At 38.6% G+C, this 18,238-nt stretch overlaps 10 protein-coding genes across 10 annotated transcripts; 5 read left to right on the top strand and 5 right to left on the bottom strand. All coding sequences in view use genetic code 12, as the record gives it.

Moving 5' to 3' along the window:
• Positions 1 to 6: 6 nt before the first annotated feature.
• CANMA_000043 (uncharacterized protein) lies at positions 7 to 1,332 on the bottom strand (the record flags this gene model as incomplete). Its single annotated transcript, XM_051816555.1, has 1 exon — positions 7 to 1,332. One exon carries the CDS (start codon positions 1,330 to 1,332, stop codon positions 7 to 9), a length of 1,326 nt encoding a protein of 441 aa, XP_051674309.1.
• A 184-nt stretch (positions 1,333 to 1,516) lies between these two features.
• Positions 1,517 to 4,030, top strand: RAD54 (DNA-dependent ATPase; the record flags this gene model as incomplete). The annotated part of the gene is made up of 1 exon (XM_051816445.1): positions 1,517 to 4,030. One exon carries the CDS (start codon positions 1,517 to 1,519, stop codon positions 4,028 to 4,030), a length of 2,514 nt encoding a protein of 837 aa, XP_051674308.1.
• A 950-nt stretch (positions 4,031 to 4,980) lies between these two features.
• Positions 4,981 to 6,939, top strand: OSM2 (fumarate reductase; the record flags this gene model as incomplete). Its single annotated transcript, XM_051816334.1, has 1 exon — positions 4,981 to 6,939. The coding sequence occupies one exon, from the start codon at positions 4,981 to 4,983 to the stop codon at positions 6,937 to 6,939; it is 1,959 nt and encodes a 652-aa protein (XP_051674307.1).
• Positions 6,940 to 7,072: 133 nt separating this feature from the next.
• GCV3 (glycine decarboxylase subunit H) lies at positions 7,073 to 7,621 on the bottom strand (the record flags this gene model as incomplete). The annotated part of the gene is made up of 1 exon (XM_051816224.1): positions 7,073 to 7,621. One exon carries the CDS (start codon positions 7,619 to 7,621, stop codon positions 7,073 to 7,075), a length of 549 nt encoding a protein of 182 aa, XP_051674306.1.
• A 400-nt stretch (positions 7,622 to 8,021) lies between these two features.
• CANMA_000039 (SNAP receptor) lies at positions 8,022 to 8,428 on the bottom strand (the record flags this gene model as incomplete). The annotated part of the gene is made up of 2 exons (XM_051816114.1): positions 8,022 to 8,270; positions 8,348 to 8,428. The coding sequence occupies 2 exons, from the start codon at positions 8,426 to 8,428 to the stop codon at positions 8,022 to 8,024; spliced, it is 330 nt and encodes a 109-aa protein (XP_051674305.1).
• Positions 8,429 to 10,292: 1,864 nt separating this feature from the next.
• On the top strand, positions 10,293 to 12,034 carry ACT1 (actin; the record flags this gene model as incomplete). Its single annotated transcript, XM_051816004.1, has 2 exons — positions 10,293 to 10,302; positions 10,914 to 12,034. The coding sequence occupies 2 exons, from the start codon at positions 10,293 to 10,295 to the stop codon at positions 12,032 to 12,034; spliced, it is 1,131 nt and encodes a 376-aa protein (XP_051674304.1).
• Positions 12,035 to 12,406: 372 nt separating this feature from the next.
• DAD1 (Dad1p) lies at positions 12,407 to 12,679 on the bottom strand (the record flags this gene model as incomplete). Its single annotated transcript, XM_051815893.1, has 1 exon — positions 12,407 to 12,679. The coding sequence occupies one exon, from the start codon at positions 12,677 to 12,679 to the stop codon at positions 12,407 to 12,409; it is 273 nt and encodes a 90-aa protein (XP_051674303.1).
• Positions 12,680 to 12,844: 165 nt separating this feature from the next.
• CANMA_000036 (uncharacterized protein) lies at positions 12,845 to 14,719 on the top strand (the record flags this gene model as incomplete). The annotated part of the gene is made up of 1 exon (XM_051815784.1): positions 12,845 to 14,719. One exon carries the CDS (start codon positions 12,845 to 12,847, stop codon positions 14,717 to 14,719), a length of 1,875 nt encoding a protein of 624 aa, XP_051674302.1.
• A 57-nt stretch (positions 14,720 to 14,776) lies between these two features.
• On the bottom strand, positions 14,777 to 15,751 carry DIM1 (putative dimethyladenosine transferase; the record flags this gene model as incomplete). Its single annotated transcript, XM_051815676.1, has 1 exon — positions 14,777 to 15,751. One exon carries the CDS (start codon positions 15,749 to 15,751, stop codon positions 14,777 to 14,779), a length of 975 nt encoding a protein of 324 aa, XP_051674301.1.
• A 417-nt stretch (positions 15,752 to 16,168) lies between these two features.
• KAR9 (Kar9p) lies at positions 16,169 to 18,232 on the top strand (the record flags this gene model as incomplete). The annotated part of the gene is made up of 1 exon (XM_051815567.1): positions 16,169 to 18,232. The coding sequence occupies one exon, from the start codon at positions 16,169 to 16,171 to the stop codon at positions 18,230 to 18,232; it is 2,064 nt and encodes a 687-aa protein (XP_051674300.1).
• Positions 18,233 to 18,238: the final 6 nt, after the last annotated feature.

Raw genomic sequence — 18,238 nt, 5'->3', positions numbered from 1 at the left:
TTTTCATTATTTCTTTGATTTCTCTGATTTCTCTGATTTTTCAATTTCGAGGTTTTTCAATCGAGTAATGTTTGAATCCATCGTCAACTTATCTTGCGTTTGTTTTGATTTTGTATCCTGTTTATTTCGTTCTGTGATTGATTTGGGCAAATCAGCACTTGCCAGTTGATCATGCAAATACAATTTTAATACTTCATCGGGTATAGTCAATATACTCTTGTTTTCAATTTGTTGCAACCGGGCTAATCTTATGATATACTCTAGTAGGGACAAGGAACTGGATTTGATTTGTTGTTGGGTGAGTTTATCTTTCCGCTTTGGTTTCTCCAAATCATCATCTTCTTCATCTTCATCTTCATCTTCATCATCTTCTTCGTCGTCAAATTCATTCAGATGAAGTTCACCCAATGCAATCCATTCTTCTTTATCTCCATCGATTATTTTCAAAATTAATACTGGCAAATTACGTCCTTCTAGCCTAAGTAACTTCCCCGAGGCCGTGAAAAACATACTGTGAATCCATTTCAAATCATACTTTTTCACTCCTGGTTTATTATCATCGTCGCCGTCGTCGTGAAACCTTCCATCATTGAAATTTTCTTCAATGTTTAAAGTATATTTAAATTCGCCTTTTTTGCTTCCACTATTTTTAATCTGGACTGAACTCCTGGCAAATGTTTCCTTCCATGTTATGCAACTCAATTCATCGACAGCAACAGCAGCATTGTCGCCACCTTCGTCGATGTACTTCATTCTACTAGGATTGTAGAAAATTGTATACATGACAAGATCAAATACAGGGCCAACCAATTCGCCACCTTGATTCAAGTAATTTGAAGCTTGTAATAACCTTCCAGGTGAAATGGAGTTGAAATTAGTCATGCCATTGAGATTTATCCCTGATGTGATTAAAGACAAGTTCAAAATTGGTATTGCATCATTGATTTCCGCCATCAAATCATGCATGCAATCTTCAACCCGTTTGACACTATCTTTAGTATTGGCACTCGATAATTGTGCCGTTATATCATTAACCCCTTCGTCAAATGATGTAAATTGGTCATGCAAATCATCGATCAACTCCAAGGTGGATTCCAAAACAGTGTTTCCTCTGCTTGATGCAAGCTTAATCAAGTCTATAGTAACGTTGATGATATCAATTTTTGTCTTGAGTTTACGTCGTTGTTTTGAAAGACGTTGTTGTTGCAGAGCTGGGATCTTGTCAACAAATGTAGAGATGGTCTTAATGGCATAACCGGATGCTATTGATATACCTGAGCGTATAGCAAATGATACCACTTGGTTTGAAGCTTTGGAGAGTATCTGATCCATCGAAGGTGCGCAGTTCTGCTTTGTTAGGTATGAAAGGAAAAATTGCCCTTGTGAGAGAGTATCCTGAAATCAATTGGTAGCTTCACTTCTCAATGATGAGCATTTACGTTTTTGTTTTGTTTTGAAATTCGCAACTAAAACTACAACATTTATCTACACTGTACTATAGAACATTCACATAGAGATGGCAGTACGCAAACCACTTAAACAATTTACTACTCCTTTGGGATCAGGCGCAGGCGTGCCCAAGGATAAAAGGCCACCCAAAGTACACGACTCAGAATCGAGATTGGCAAAACCTTTCCAAGTGCCCTTCAAGACGCGACTGGAGACTGTATCCGGTATTGTATCGCGTCGACCCGTGCGTTCATCAAGAAAATTCACCAACTATGCCATTGAAGACCTTGGAAATGGTGCTGCAGACGATGATGAGAACGTCGACGGAGATGGTGAAGTTGTCAGATGCAAGAAATTTGGCGCGTTGCTTCCGCGATCAATCAATAGTGACGATAGACGCATGTACATTGAAACCAAGTTTAAGAGATCTTTTACCGTTCCTTTTAGTAAAGGTAATACCAAGAAGGATGAAATGATACGTGGACCTCCACCTCCGTTGGGTACCAAAGTGCGGCCCATCATTCCACCGCGTGCGCTTCATGATCCAATGAGTGAATTTGCTATTGTATTGTATGACCCAACCGTTGATGTCATACCGAAGACTGCTGAGGAGGAAAAGAAGATAGAAGAGGTGGACCTGCCTGACACGTCAATGAACCTGGAAACAGATGAACGGCCGGCAAAGAGAAGAAAGACGCACCGTTCCTTGGCGGAAATATTGGGTATCGTGACTAATCCTGAAACCAAGTTAGCTCAGTATCCGGATGTTCCTGTAGTGATTGATCCCAAATTGGCCAAGATTTTACGTCCGCATCAAATTGCCGGTGTCAAATTTCTTTATCGATGCACAGCCGGGCTCATGGATCCAAAAGCTAAAGGATGTATCATGGCCGATGAGATGGGGTTGGGGAAGACGTTGCAGTGTCTTGCTTTGATGTGGACGTTGCTTAGACAGTCACCAAGGGGTAAGAGGACTATTGAGAAATGTATCATTGTCTGTCCATCATCGTTGGTTCGTAACTGGGCTAATGAAATTGTTAAATGGTTGGGTGAAGGTGCATTGACACCGTTAGCAGTTGACGGGAAAAGCACCAAGTCGAATGAATTGGGCACAGCTTTGCAACAGTGGTCAACTGCACAAGGAAGAAATATCGTACGTCCTGTTTTGATCATATCGTATGAAACTTTGAGAAGAAATGTTGACAAGTTAGCAGGTACTGAAGTTGGGTTAATGTTGGCTGATGAAGGGCATAGGTTGAAAAATGGAGAATCATTGACCTTCACAGCATTGAACTCGTTAAGATGCGAGCGAAGAGTGATTTTATCCGGTACACCAATTCAGAATGATTTATCAGAATACTTTTCGTTGCTAAATTTTGCCAATCCTGGTTATCTTGGTACTCGAAACGATTTTAGAAAGAATTTTGAAAACGCCATTTTACGTGGTAGAGATGCTGATGCTACTGATAAAGAACGAGAAAAGGGAGATGCAAAATTGTTGGAACTATCTCAATTAGTGTCCAAGTTTATCATTAGACGTACTAATGATATCTTGTCCAAATACTTGCCGGTTAAGTACGAATACGTTTTATTCACGGGGTTGTCACCAATGCAAAAGAGTTTATATCATCATTTCATCACCTCGCCTGAGATTAAAAAGTTGTTGAAGGGAATTGGATCGCAACCATTGAAGGCTATTGGTATGTTGAAGAAGCTATGCAACCATCCCAATTTACTAGATCTACCTGATGATTTAGAAGGATGTGAACATTTAATTCCCGACGAGTATGAACCATCAATAAACGCAACTGGACGTAATAGAGAGATTCAAACTTGGTTTAGTGGCAAATTTATGATTTTGGAACGATTTTTGAACAAGATCCATCATGAGACTGATGATAAGATTGTTTTGATTTCCAACTACACCCAAACGCTTGACTTGATTGAAAAAATGTGTCGCAATAGGAAATATGGTGCTTTGAGATTAGACGGTACAATGAATATCAACAAAAGACAGAAATTGGTTGACAAATTCAATGATCCAAAGGGTTCAGAATTTATCTTTTTATTGTCGTCGAAAGCAGGCGGGTGTGGTATCAATTTAATTGGTGCTAATCGATTAATACTTATTGACCCCGATTGGAATCCAGCGCTGGACCAACAAGCATTGGCTAGAGTTTGGCGAGATGGGCAAAAGAAAGACTGCTTTATATATAGATTCATTTCGACAGGAACAATCGAGGAGAAGATATTTCAACGACAATCAATGAAGATGTCGTTGAGTAGTTGTGTTGTTGACGAAAAAGAGGACGTTGAGAGATTATTTAGTGCTGATAACTTGAAGCAACTATTCCAGTATCAGCCAGATACCGAATGTGATACCCATGATACTTATAATTGCAAGCGATGCAACAAGGAAAAAGGACAATTTGTTAAAGCTAGGGCAATGTTGTACGGTGATGCTACAACATGGAACCATTTGAACCATAAAAAGTTGGCGGACAATGAGGATGTTTTGGTTGCTAATGAAGCTCAGTTCAATGATGTTTCATTTGCATTGCAGTATATATCGCATGTATAGAAGTGAATTTCATAGAGCAGGAAATTTTAAATACCCTCAAACTGGTAGCTGCTCCTCTTTTACAGTTTTGCTAGAGATCTCCATTGTGCCGATGGTAGTTGTCTAGTAAAACAGTTCTGTGTAAATGGGTTTAAAAGACGCCAATGAATATGACAGTGGGGGGTGGTGGGGAAGACAAGACAAGAAGCATATTGTGCGGAAAAAAAAAGAAGTTCAGACATTTTTTTGATATTTTTCTTTCATGACATAATTGTTTTACTTAAAATGGTATTTCTTAGCGCAGTTATTATTTAAAGTTCCTAATTGTTATCCACGGGTTTGTAAAAAAGGCTTTGTTTACCCCGAAAAAGAAAAAATGAAGTCACGTGAATCAGACACAGAATATTTTGTTAAACCTTTTATCATTTTTCAAAATTGGAATATTTTTCCACTCCACGTTTTTGCCATCACCAATATTGACTTTGTTGGGGGAAAACCCTCAATGAGTTGCAAACAGTAAACCTTTTGTCTAATATTGCTAGTAAAAGAAGTGGTATCATCAATTAGAGGGAGCTCGTTTTTGTAGTGCGGAGATACCGCGGTAGTTGTAGAGAAGACTGGAGTGCAACATTAGAGGCAAAAACATCTGATTTTAGTGCAGCAAAAACAACCAGCACTTCTGTAGAGGCATTATACGTTGACTATCCCAACACTTTCTGACTTTTGTTTGGTTCCCCCGTTGTTACATTGTGTAACATATTTCTGCATTATGATTGACTCGGAGAGATTTTGCTTCCATTTAATTGTTTTTTTTTTCTTTAACCCCATAAAATATTTTTAGTAAGGTGATTTTCTATATAAAACGCGCGCATTATCAGCACCAATCACCATTCACTATAAAATAAGCATCTTTCATCAGTTTCTACCTTTTCCACACGCTTTTGGATACCCAATACTATTTAGATTCCAAAATGTCAGATTTACCAGTTAACCCTATTGTCATTGTAGGAGGAGGATTGGCCGGGTTGTCCGCAGCCCATCAAGTTTACTTGCGCGGAGGTAATGTTGTTTTGTTGGACAAGCAAGGATTCTTATCAGGAAACAGTGGTAAAGCAACCTCCGGTATTAATGGCGCATTGACGAGAACACAAACTAAATTGAAAATTGACGACTCAGTCGATAAGTTTTATGAGGATACTTTGAAAACAGCAAAAGATAGGGCAAACCCAGCTTTGATTAAAGTTTTAACCTACAATTCTGCTGATGCTGTGCATTGGTTACAAGAAGTGTTTGGGTTAGATTTAACAGTGGTGCTGAGATTAGGAGGCCATTCACAACCCAGAACTCATCGTGGGCATGACTCAAAGTTCCCTGGAATGGCTATTACTTATAGATTGTTGGAGACTTTGGAAAAATTGAGTGAAGATGAACCTGATCGAGTGGCAATATTGAAACAATGCCAAGTCATTGATTTGGTAACGGAAGGAGAAGACAAGGTAGTTGGTGTCAAGTATAAGAATTTGCAAGATAAGTCAAAGTCAGAAGTTTATGGGCCAGTAATTATGTCCACTGGTGGATACGCTGCTGATTTCACCAAAAACAGTTTATTGCGCAAGTACCGTCCTGATATTATTGATTTACCATCAACCAACGGAGTCCATGCAACGGGAGATGGACAAAAGATTATTATGAAGAATCATGGTGTTGGTATTGATATGGATAAAGTTCAAGTTCATCCTACAGGGTTAATCGACTTTAACGATAAAGATGTGATTGATGGCAAGACTCAACCTCGATTCTTATTCCTTGGTGCCGAGGCATTGCGTGGAGAAGGAGGTATTATGTTGAATGGTAAAGGTGATCGTTTTGTTGATGAGTTGGGTACTAGAGATTGGGTATCGGGCGAAATGGAGAAACAAAACAAGGCAGGCAATGGACCAATAAGATTGGTATTAAGTGAGGAATCGGAAAAGAAATTGGAGTTCCATATCAAACATTATACACAGAGAAATTTGATGAGAACAGTTACAGGCAAACAATTGTGCGAGGAAATTGGATGCAGTGAAGAACATTTGAAACAGCAATTGGATACTTATAATAAAGCGGCCAAAGGTGAAATTGAGGATCCCTATGGCAAGAAATTTTTCCCAGCCACACCGTTTGAGTATAAGTCCGAAGCAAAGTATCATGTGTCGTTTATAACTAGAGTATTACATTTCACTATGGGTGGAGTCAAGATCAATGACAAGTCACAGGTTCTCACTGATAAGGATACTCCATTTGAAGGCTTGTATGCTGCAGGTGAAGTCGCCGGTGGTGTTCATGGACACAATAGGTTAGGAGGATCGTCCTTATTAGCTTGCGTTGTTTATGGAAGATTAGCAGCTGATGAAGCATGCAGCTATGAGTTGCAAAAGTTGAGTAAATCCAAAGACGAAGGCAGTGGTGGAGGAGAAGGATCAGGAAACAATGCTACTCAAAGGTTGAACATGATTAATCTACACATTGATCCAAATACCAATAGAATAATTATTGACATGAACAACCACAGCTCGTCTTCTGGTGAGTCTTCAACTGAGAGTGCCGAACCACCAAAGCAACAGCCTAAACTGGAACCACCTGCCAAGTCAAAGCAGCAAGCCAAAGACAGGGCCAGTACATTCTCCATCCCCGACAAAGAATTTACCCCAGAAGAAGTCGCCAAGCACAATACCAAGGAGGATTGTTGGTGCATCATCAAGAATGTTGTTGTTAATTTGACTGCATTCTTGGATCAACATCCCGGTGGTGCTGCATCTATAACTAACTTCGGCGGTAGAGATGCAACTGAAAGTTTTGAAATGTTACACGAAGACAATTTCATTCCCAAGTATGTACCAAATTGCGTATTGGGCAGAATGAAGGGAACTAAACCTGATTTGGACTTGTGAATCCAGTAAAAGCTACAAAGATGGATAGAAATTATTTAAAATAAATAAGAAAACAATTTCAATACTTTATATATTTATATATTATTTATAAAAAGCTGGATTTGAAAAAAAAAAAAAACTTCTGTAATTCAATTTAATCTTCTTCCAAAGACTTTGCATAATCCTCAGTGGTCAATAAAGTTTCACTCTTGGTAACCTGGGTAGCATCATCCAATTTGATGTGAGCAATCCATCCTTCAACAGTTGGATCATGGTTCAATAATCCCGGCTCACTTTCCAAAATGTCATTAATACCAACAACTTCACCACTAACAGGACTATAAATCTCACTAGCTGATTTAACACTCTCTACCGATCCTATAGTCTCACCGATTTCAACTCTAGTTCCCAATTCGGGCAATTCAACAAATGTAACATCACCCAATGCTTGTGCCGCATATTGAGTAATACCAATTAATGCCGAGTCGTCGTCATATAACTTGACATATTCGTGCTCTTCAGTGAATTTAGTCTCAACTGGCTGTTTTTCATGCAAGTATTTATAAGCATGTGAGTTCTTGTCTGCCTTGTAGTGGTGTGGGGTTGTTGTTGTGAAAGTACGTAAGAGGGGTGAGACTGTGCTTGTTGGTCTAGCGAATGCACGAAGTGGAATTGACGAGGATCTTAACAATGATTTGAACATGGTCTGGTAGATGATGTAGGTTTATGATGATGAAAGAAAGGAAGGTAAAAGAATCAGATGTTTTTTATTGAAAACTTGTTTGGAAATGGGAAAAAATTAAGTTGACTTTGCTGGGTTTTAATTTTGTGGTTTTCGATTGGAAGACAAGTTTGACTCCTTTTGGCACAAGTGACTTCTTTTGAGAAGAAACCTTTCAAACCTCTCTTTTGAACTCAATTCAGGCCTTTTAATTTTTTTACAATACATCTACTACGAAAAGACACCAGAGCTGGTATCAGTAAAAAGCATCAAGGCGTGAAAATTATAAATCTTATAAACTCTTCAAAATGAAAAAAAAAAAAACATAGAAACCACACAAGCAAAGCCACAAGCCTAACATTGGAACCCCACAGAGAAAGGTTTAACTGAAATGAACAGCAATAGGAACAACAATGACAATAATGACAATGATGACTGCAAAGATAAGACACATTCTCATTTTAAAATCTTTCCACCACATATCTTTTCTCACTCGATTAGCACCTCTTCTAAAACCTTGGGCACTGATGGCCAAATTATCAGTCTTGTTTTCTATTGAGTCTAATCTTTCTCCTCTCTCTGCCACTTTGTTGATGTTGTCTCTCATGACGCCAACAGTGTCATCTATTTGCTAAATAATGGAAAAGTTAGTAAAATTTGATTCGATTCAAATATGTGTCTTTTGTAAAAACAAGGGCTAATACATACAGCTTGTATTGCGGCAGTCCTGGATTGATCTCCAGTCTGTTGGTTGGGGATGTATGGGTCATATGGAACTGATGAAGACATGATTGTGGTTGTATGTGTTGTTGTTGTACTGAAAACTGAGTTTTGTTGGTTTTTATGTTATGCGGGAATCAAAAGTTGATAAATCAGTAAATGCACTCTAAAGAAGAAGTAGAAGCTTTTTTTGGTATACGTAATGGAACAACCGATGAGATGGATTTGAAATTTTGGTGATGACGGGTATCTTTCTTTGTAACAACCGACGAGGATTGGTAATCTCACCCTTTTGTAATTTTTTTCTTTTCTTTCTTTCTCTCTTTGCCTTTTTTGGAATCAACAGATTTTCCTTTTCTTTTTTTTAGTTTCATTGCCTCTTTTTTTTTTATTCTTTTCTAAATTTAGTCACGAAACTGTTTGCGACACTCTTATTAAGTTGTATTAGAGAACAGTAGAAATGTTGCAATGCTATGGCTCTATGAATGGGGAAGAAGTTTACAGTACGGGGTCCCTTTGAATATACCTAATCACAGTCATGACTACATCGCTTCTGTTTATTTAGTGAGGGTGGTAAGCCACTCGGACGAAGCGGGGGAAAATGAAGCAAGCTTTATTCAACCGTTTGCTTAATCCATTGAAAAGGTTCTCAAGAGTCATCCGAGATCCTTTCAAGGCGCATCATCAACGCCTTTGATCGTGACCTTCTCTAAGTGATTCTTCGTTTTGCCTTCGTTGTCGTCAGCACACACTCTACATTTGAAGCTTTGTGTCGTAAGAAGTTTGAGTGGGTTACAAAGCAGTTTCCAAATGCGTGTCACAAGTTTTCCCTAATCTCCGATGCAAGTGCCGATTTTGCAACTCTCTTACACACCCTAGGAACTGCGGTATTTAGATTTGCTTCTTATATAAGAAGTAATCCGAGAGGGTCTAAGCTACTAGCATAATATCTCACCTCAGTGTGATTTGTTCTCTGTCTACAGCATACATCAGTTACTTCGAATAGCGGTCTCCCTTGCTTTTCCGTATTAGAAATAGGAGTAACACATATATTACATATAAACCATCGAATAGTTGTAGGGTATTTAGATGTTCCCGTAAATAGGTTGTGCTCTACTACATTCTTTTGATTATTGCACTGTTACGCAAATTTCAGTCTACTAATTTTGCTTGTCTAGCATAGCCTGAGAAAATTGATCACACATATACTTTTGTAAAGCCGATTCCAGATCTCGTGGGTCGTGTACCTAGCACAAAATGAGTTGCTTTAGACATGAATCCACCAACAAACACGATACGGCAAAGCCCTTGGTAAACTGGGGCATAAATCAACGAGTCTTTCGAAAGGAAAGAGCTACAACGACCATCTATGTTTTCGGAAAGGGTTTTTGAGGGGTTGTTAGCAACAACTAGTCTGTACGAGAAAAGGCAAAGATTATACAATTTCGGGTGTTCGATTTGCCACCTTTTGAGCAGGTACAGGCTTTTTCAAAACGGATTTAACAATTCTCTTTTATTTACTTACAGTGTCTAATGGTTTTGTAAGTACGGTTACCTCATTAGACGACTGACGATGTTTCCTTATTTTACGATGGTTAAACTCTATGAAGAGGCACCGTTTATTCTCCTATTGTTTTCGTGTACTTGTGGTATAAAAAATAATCCTTTTTTGTAACTCCAAATAAAATAAAAACAACTAAGAACTCCTGTCGTCTCTCTCTCTCTCTCTTACTTTACTTACTCTCACTTTTTGCCAACGAACCAATTTTTTTTCTTTTTCTTTTTCTTTTTCTTTTTTTTTATTTTTCAAAACCTCTCTGTTTGTTGAAAATTCAAAAAAACCTTTTTCTTGTTTTCTTTCTTTGGTTTAGAAACACAACTTGTATTATATCAAGCATTTTCTACAGTTTAATAGATCAATCATATATACAAAATGGACGGTGGTATGTACTAAACATCTTTTACAATCAATATTTGATTGATTCAGTTCAAGTTTGCAGTGTGTATCTGTCGAGAGTTTTAAGATAGCCCTCCCTCCAAGAGAATCAAAAGATTATCGAGTTTCAATCAGTCCAATGAGGGCACAGCATTCAATACAATCATCTCAACTCACTCACAGTGAGATATATATGAAGTGTCGATGATTGATGTATTTGCTTAGTCAAGCAATCCAACTTGAAGCAACTGATCCAAGTTTGGCGATTTCTCACCGAAATCAAAATGCATCTAATCAATCTAGTATCTAATCCAATACAGACTCAATTGGATGTTGTTGAGTGAGTATTCTCACCATATTCGACGCTACTTTACGAATTGATTGCCATTAGCGCGTCACCGATCTGGTCCGTTGTTGGATCTTGTTATCTTTGATCTCAGTCGCATGCTCACTTTTAGGCGCACTTTTTTTTTTGTTCGACGTCGAGACTCAAAATAAGCAAATGAAATATAACTACCTTCGGAACACTATACCGGCTATCTTGAACCCCTCCCCTCGCCCAATAAGGTCATGCAGCTTGATTTCACCGAGGATGACCATACTAACACCATTTTATAGAAGAAGTTGCTGCTTTAGTTATTGATAACGGTTCTGGTATGTGTAAAGCCGGTTTTGCTGGTGATGACGCACCAAGAGCTGTTTTCCCATCAATTGTTGGTAGACCAAGACACCAAGGTATCATGGTTGGTATGGGTCAAAAGGATTCATACGTTGGTGACGAAGCACAATCAAAGAGAGGTATTTTGACTTTGAGATACCCAATTGAACACGGTATCGTTTCCAACTGGGATGATATGGAAAAGATCTGGCACCACACTTTCTACAATGAATTGAGAGTTGCTCCAGAGGAACACCCAGTCTTGTTGACTGAAGCACCAATGAACCCAAAGTCAAACAGAGAAAAGATGACTCAAATTATGTTTGAAACTTTCAATGTTCCAGCTTTCTACGTCTCTATCCAAGCTGTCTTGTCATTGTACTCATCCGGTAGAACCACTGGTATTGTTTTGGATTCAGGTGATGGTGTTACCCACGTTGTTCCAATCTATGCTGGTTTCTCCTTGCCACACGGTATTTTGAGAATTGACTTGGCTGGTAGAGACTTGACTGACTACTTGATGAAGATCTTATCAGAACGTGGTTACGGTTTCTCAACTACTGCTGAAAGAGAAATTGTCAGAGATATCAAGGAGAAGTTGTGTTACGTTGCCTTGGACTTTGAACAAGAGATGCAAACTTCATCACAATCATCTGCTATTGAAAAGTCATACGAATTGCCAGATGGTCAAGTTATCACCATTGGTAACGAAAGATTCAGAGCTCCAGAAGCTTTGTTCCGTCCAGCTGACTTGGGTTTGGAAGCTGCTGGTATTGACCAAACTACTTTCAACTCTATCATGAAGTGTGATCTTGATGTCAGAAAAGAGTTGTACGGTAACATTGTCATGTCTGGTGGTACTACTATGTTCCCAGGTATTGCTGAACGTATGCAAAAGGAAATCACTGCTTTGGCTCCATCTTCAATGAAGGTCAAGATCATTGCTCCACCAGAAAGAAAATACTCTGTCTGGATCGGTGGTTCCATCTTGGCTTCCTTGTCTACTTTCCAACAAATGTGGATCTCAAAACAAGAATACGACGAATCTGGACCATCCATCGTCCACCACAAATGTTTCTAAGCAGTTTGAAGGTTGGCAGTGCTTTCAGTATCTTCAGTGTTCTATCGTATAAATCAAATTTTTTTTTCCATCGCAAAATAAACTTTATAGCCTCCTAAAAAGTAGTATTGTTTTTGTAATAAAGTGGTTGTGAAGCATGCTCTAATAGCACATGGCAATGTTGTGTTGTTGTAAGAGGATTTACTGGGTCTACCTGTGAATCGAAAATAGGTACAATCACTTTATCCCTGTTGAGCATTATTTTCGGTAACTGTTCGAAAGAAGAGATTGGGGTATACACGAAATGGGGTGTCAACCTACGTTTTAGATCTACGTAACCACAACATATATGAATCAATTACATTATAGTACTTTGTACGATAGATGTATACTCTACTCGGAACCTGCACCAGCTCGCCTCTCAGCTTCCTCTTCTTCATTTGACTTACCCCTCATGGATGTTTCATCTTTCAATTTATTCATTCCGTCGTAGAATGTACGCCATAACCTACCAACATCATCAAATTCTTTGCCGATTTGTATACTTTCGTTCAAAGACCGATTTAGGGTTTCTAAGTTGGTGAAAACCTCGGATAAATTATTTGATATTTCTTGAATTAGTATATCTCTTTGTTTGTTGAAATAGTCGTTGTTTGAACTAGACATTGCTGGTGTGGGGGTGGTATCTTCAATCTGTGTTCTTGATTCTTTGTTGATTGTTTTGAGAGTCGCGTTTTCAAAACTTTCACCATTTTTCAAAATTGAAATAATTTTTTTGCTCTTTAATCTTTGCAACCACTGAATAAGATTCTTCACCAAACTCCTAGATAAATGGCAAAGAAGGATAAGAAAACCAAGGAAGCCAAAAAGGCTCGTGCTGCCGAAAAGCAAAAGAAAAACTTGTCCAAAGCCGAAATTAAAAATAAGAAGTTGGCGAAGAGGCAGGGCGATGAAGAGGAGGAAGATGAGGACATCGACACCATTTTAGCTAATTACGCCAAAGAACAAGAAGCATTTACTGAAGTTAAAGTTGAAGTATGCAAGCACCACCCACACAGGAGACTAAATCCAACCATGGTTGCTTCTCCTTTACACAATAAACGAGAAATCATTTTATTCGGTGGTGAGTCAAGCGACGGTAAAACATCACATTTCCATAATGATTTATTCACTTATTCGATTGACAATGATACTTGGAGAAAATTCACTTCTAAAAATGCACCATTGCCTCGATCTTCGCATGCCATGTGTGCGCATCCGTCTGGTATTGTCTTGATGTTTGGTGGAGAATTTTCGTCACCTAAACAATCAACATTTTATCACTATGGAGATACTTGGATCTTGGACGCAGATACCAAGGAATGGCAAAAGATTGATGCAAAGAAGGGGCCCTCAGCAAGATCGGGCCATCGATTAGCGGTGTGGAAAAATTTCATCATTCTTCATGGTGGATTCCGTGATTTGGGCACAATGACTACATATCTCAACGATATATGGGTATTTGACGTTACTGAATTCAAATGGCAACAAGTTGAATTCCCTCCTAATCATCCAATACCGGATGCCAGATCGGGACACTCGTTTATTCCGTGTGCAGATGGTGTTGTATTATACGGTGGATATACCAAGGTGAAGGCAGGTAAAGGTCTACAAAAGGGTAAAGTATTGAGTGATTGTTGGATCTTGAAAATGAAGAGTGATCCCAAGGGAATCAGGTTTGAACGAAGGAAGCGACAGGGTGTTTTACCACTGCCTCGTGTTGGTTGTTCATTGGTTTATCATAAAAATAGAGGTATTTTATTTGGAGGGGTGTACGATTACGATGAGAGCGAAGAGCAGTTGGACTCTGAATTTTTCAACCAGTTGTACAGCTATCAAATTGATAGTAATAGGTGGTACAACTTGGCCTTGAGACCGCAAAGGAAAAAGAAAGAGGCCATAAAGGAAAAATCAAGAGATGAGGATTTGGAAGATATATTGAACTCCATATTGGCTAAATCAAACTTGAACGATGACGATGACGATGATGATGCTGAGTTGGATAAATTGAAGGATGCAGAACTGAAGGAAGAAGAGGAAGAGAAGAAGGACGTCGTTGAGTATCCTGTTATGAACCAATTACCGCATCCACGTTTCAATGCAACAACATGTGTTGTTGATGACGTTTTCTACATTTTTGGTGGTATTTTTGAACGGGGCGAGCAGGAGTTCAGTTTAGATTCATTCTATGCCATTGATTTGGGTAAATTAGATGGTGTCAAAGTGTTTTGGGAAGATTTGTCTGAGTTAGAGAAGGCCGCTGAAGAATCAGATGATGAGGATGAAGACGACGATTTTGAATATGAAGATGAAGAGATGGACAATGATGTAGACGAAGAAGGAGAAGAGGAAGAAGAGGTGGAGCAAGCTGAAAGGGAAGAAGAAGAAGAATTCCCAGACCCAAGGCCATGGTTACCACACCCCAAACCGTTTGAATCTCTTCGTGTATTCTATGTCAGAACAGGTGCTGCATTCTTGGAGTGGTCTATATCAAGTCATCGCGAAGCACGTGGAAAGTATTTGAAGAAGGTTGCATTTGAATTGTGTGAGGATAGGTATTGGGAGAGAAGACAGGCAGTTGCTGTTGCTGAAGACAATTTGGAGGAAATGGGTGGTGTTGGTGAAGTTATAGAAAAGGACAATACAAAGACAACAAAGAGGAGGTGATTAATAAATGCTTATATATATATATATCTTGATAGACTAGACTTTGAAAGGGCTTTTTTATGCAAAATGTAATCCAACTTGGTGGAAGGCGTATAACAATTTCAAAAAATCCGTTTGATCCAATTTACCCGCTCTTTTATCAGCGAATCCGGTCTCTGTCAATACTCTGTCAATTTTCTCCTTTATCAAACCTTTCAAATCGGCCTTGTTATCAACAACCATCGTGTCGGCATCGTTCTCCTGTGTAGCCAACCATGTTTTGTAATTCTTTTCCAAAATGTCAATCACGGCCTGTGATTTGAACCCAGCTGCTATAGTCCTGTTTTTCCTCACAAACACAACCCTCAATAATCCGTCCCATTCATTAAAATCTATATTAGGTCTCGGATTTTTGACTTCGATACGAACAACACTCGACTCGACTTGTGGCGGTGGGCGGAAATTATTCTTACCCACCTTCATTATATGCGTTACATTGGCCCACATTTGTACATTTGCCGATAATCGACAATATAGTTCGTCACCTGGTCTGGCAACTAATCTCATGGCAAATTCTCTTTGGAACATAAGAATAGAAACGCGTGGTGGGCGTGGTTGATTAAGTAATTTAAACACCAATGGAGATGAAATCTGGTATGGAGTGTTGGATATACATACATCGAAATAGGGTAAATCAGTCTTGATGAAATCGCCTAATAGAATCTCCAACTTCTTTTCTTGCGGAGTTCCATGAACTCTTTTGGTTAATTCTGCACCCATTCTGGGATCCATTTCCACGGCAATTACCTTACGTGCTTGCTCTAGTATTCGTACAGTCAAGTTACCAGTACCGGGACCGACTTCTAATACAATGTCACTGGGCTTGATCTGTGCCTTGTCGACGATTCCCTGGGCCACAAGTGGGTTTTTAAGAATATGTTGTCCAAGATTAGTGTTGAACTTGAAAACACTGTTGAGGTGCTTGTCAGCAGCAACAGTATTTCCAGTTGGGTCCTGTTTAGTAGTGAACTTCTTATTTGGTGCTTTGCCCATAATTATAACAGTATTGTCTAAACAGTGGAAAGGTTTTGATGCCTTTATGCCCTCATCTCAAAGATAAATTTTTGTGAAGAGGATAATGGCTTTGTGTAGTGTCATATTTTGAATGTCTATAATTAAAATGTTACGACATAGACTGTTTTGTTTTTGTTTTAGAATTATTTTGATATTCTCCTGCAACTTTTAGGCATTACTTGTCATTATTACAAACTAATTATTCACGGCAAATTAGAATTAATCTATATTTATTTTTTAGGATAATATAGAGGCATTTTCATAGAAAAGGGACCTAAATTATTATTCAATTGTTACATTTTTTTGTTTCAACCCGTTACATAAATCACGTTTTATAATTGCAACATTGACCATCCTTCAAACGTTTTTACTCCTGCTCGGTACAACAATGCTAATATGGTTTCCCACGTAACAAGGAGTCCTCAGCTCAAGCTTTCACACTTACTATCATCCGTACCTGTTTTTTCCTTCTATGAGGAGCTTGCCAACATCTCACAGCCAAACGAATCAAACTCTGTATCACTTCTGCAACACGATTTATTCAAGATTAACAAAGTATTGGAGGATGTTGATCTATATCTTAATGACTTGATTATTGTTTTCAACAACATCAAAGAAGTGTCAAGACACGCAATGAATATACTTGATTGGTTTTATGAAGGTAAAGCTGCATTACAAAATTTACTCCGAGAAATGGATAGTATGGATTCAATTATATCCCAACTCCTATTGGTGATTGAGTCGGCTGATCCTTCAATGTACATAAGCCAAGAGTTGATCAGAAAGTTTGTGGATGTGAGTGATGTCTTGTTGGATGTCAAGAAATCCCTGATTGTGGTGAAGAAGACCTTGGAGGTTTCTACAAATTATCATGACTTGATTGAGTCAGTTATCAAGTCATTAACAACTGAAATTGAAGAGTGTACAAAACTGGTGATCAAGATGAAAGATTGTAAGTTATCGAGTCCAAAGAGAGTTTTGCCGCAATTTAACTTGAATGACATTGTTTTTAAAATGAAGATTAACGAATTTCCTGGCTCGTCAGTTTCGGTAAAATCAATTAGACTTCCAACCTTTAGTAATTTAGATGAGAAGCTTTATGAAGAGTTTATGCTCGTCGAACGCAAAATTCCCCCGTTACGTGTATCGCTTGATATTGTTCCCACAAAGATTGAGGAATTCAATGCTCTCTGTCTGCTGAGTTCGTTTAAAGTGTCAAGAGAATTTGTACTTTCTAGTTATGAAGTGATGTTAGATAAATGGAAGTGTTTGGAAGCTCAGTTTAAAATTTTAAAACTGGAGAATATCGATAGCAAATGGAATGAGGTTTTCCTGTATTTGATAAGCCAAATTGAACAAGAGTGTGACGAATTGATTGATGTGTTGGCATTTTCCGATAACACCAGTACAGATGGGAACTCTACAATTAGCGAGGATATTGGATCGAGGTATAAAGTTTGTTCAAACTCGATCAATTTGATTGAAGGTGCTATCATGGAGAGCATTGTCACTGATAAGGACATCTCCCTTAAGTTTAACAAAAAGTTGCACCCAAAATGGATGGAAGTTAATGATTTGATTTTGCGCGCTAAAGCTGACCTGGATATCCATGATATCAATCTTCAACGAAAGAGGGGATCAATGGGAAATACCAGAGGACTACGTCAATTTCGTACCACGTCAAAGAACTCAGTTCATGAATTTGAACGTCCTATGAGCAATGGAATGGGAATAGACTTTAATGTCGATGTTGAATCAGTTACAATGCCGTTGAGTATCTCAAAAAAGGATAGAGTCAAGGATTTTCTTACTGAAGAGAAACCCAAGGCAAAAAGCTTGAAAAGCACTTTAATTCAAGTGTTTGAAGGTATGAAAATTCAAGATAAAGAAGACGAAGAGGAAACGCTAGTCAAAACGCCTTTGCTCAAGGGACCAGCAGATGTAACACAGACAAAACAGAGACAAAAAGCAGTTTCATTCGATTTTGATAGTTACACAAACAATGTTTTAAATTCAAGTTCACGTCCCGCGTCAAGATTACCACGCATTGTGCCAAATTATATTAAATTGGGGTATCCTAAATTTCCTAAAACGAAGGGTTTCACCAAGATCCCCGAAATTGATGTTACTCACCCTGTATTTCAATCTCCATATCGAGGGAAAAGTCAAAACAATAACAACAACCATACACTCCCCACTGGAATCAATGTATCACCTCCTTCATGGCAACACCAAACTGATCCCTTTTATGAAAGTCGATCACGAGCCAATTCAGATGCTACTGTAATTGGCCGGCCGAATTCGCTATTAAATGAGACAAACATTCCAAATTTATCATATTCTCGAAGACTAAGCTATAATTGCACGTCGCCAGAGCGGCCATTGTCTTCATTGGGTTCACGATTTGATGACGAAAATTTGCTTAAAACGCTTCATGAAAATCGACCCATTTGGAAATAGAAAATA

Source organism: Candida margitis (assembly GCF_024628925.1).
Source record: "Candida margitis strain CBS 14175 chromosome Unknown scaffold15, whole genome shotgun sequence".
Taxonomy (NCBI): domain Eukaryota; kingdom Fungi; phylum Ascomycota; class Pichiomycetes; order Serinales; family Debaryomycetaceae; genus Lodderomyces; species Lodderomyces margitis.
Note: the sequence above shows the minus strand (reverse complement) of the source record. Positions and strands in the feature narration are given on the sequence as shown.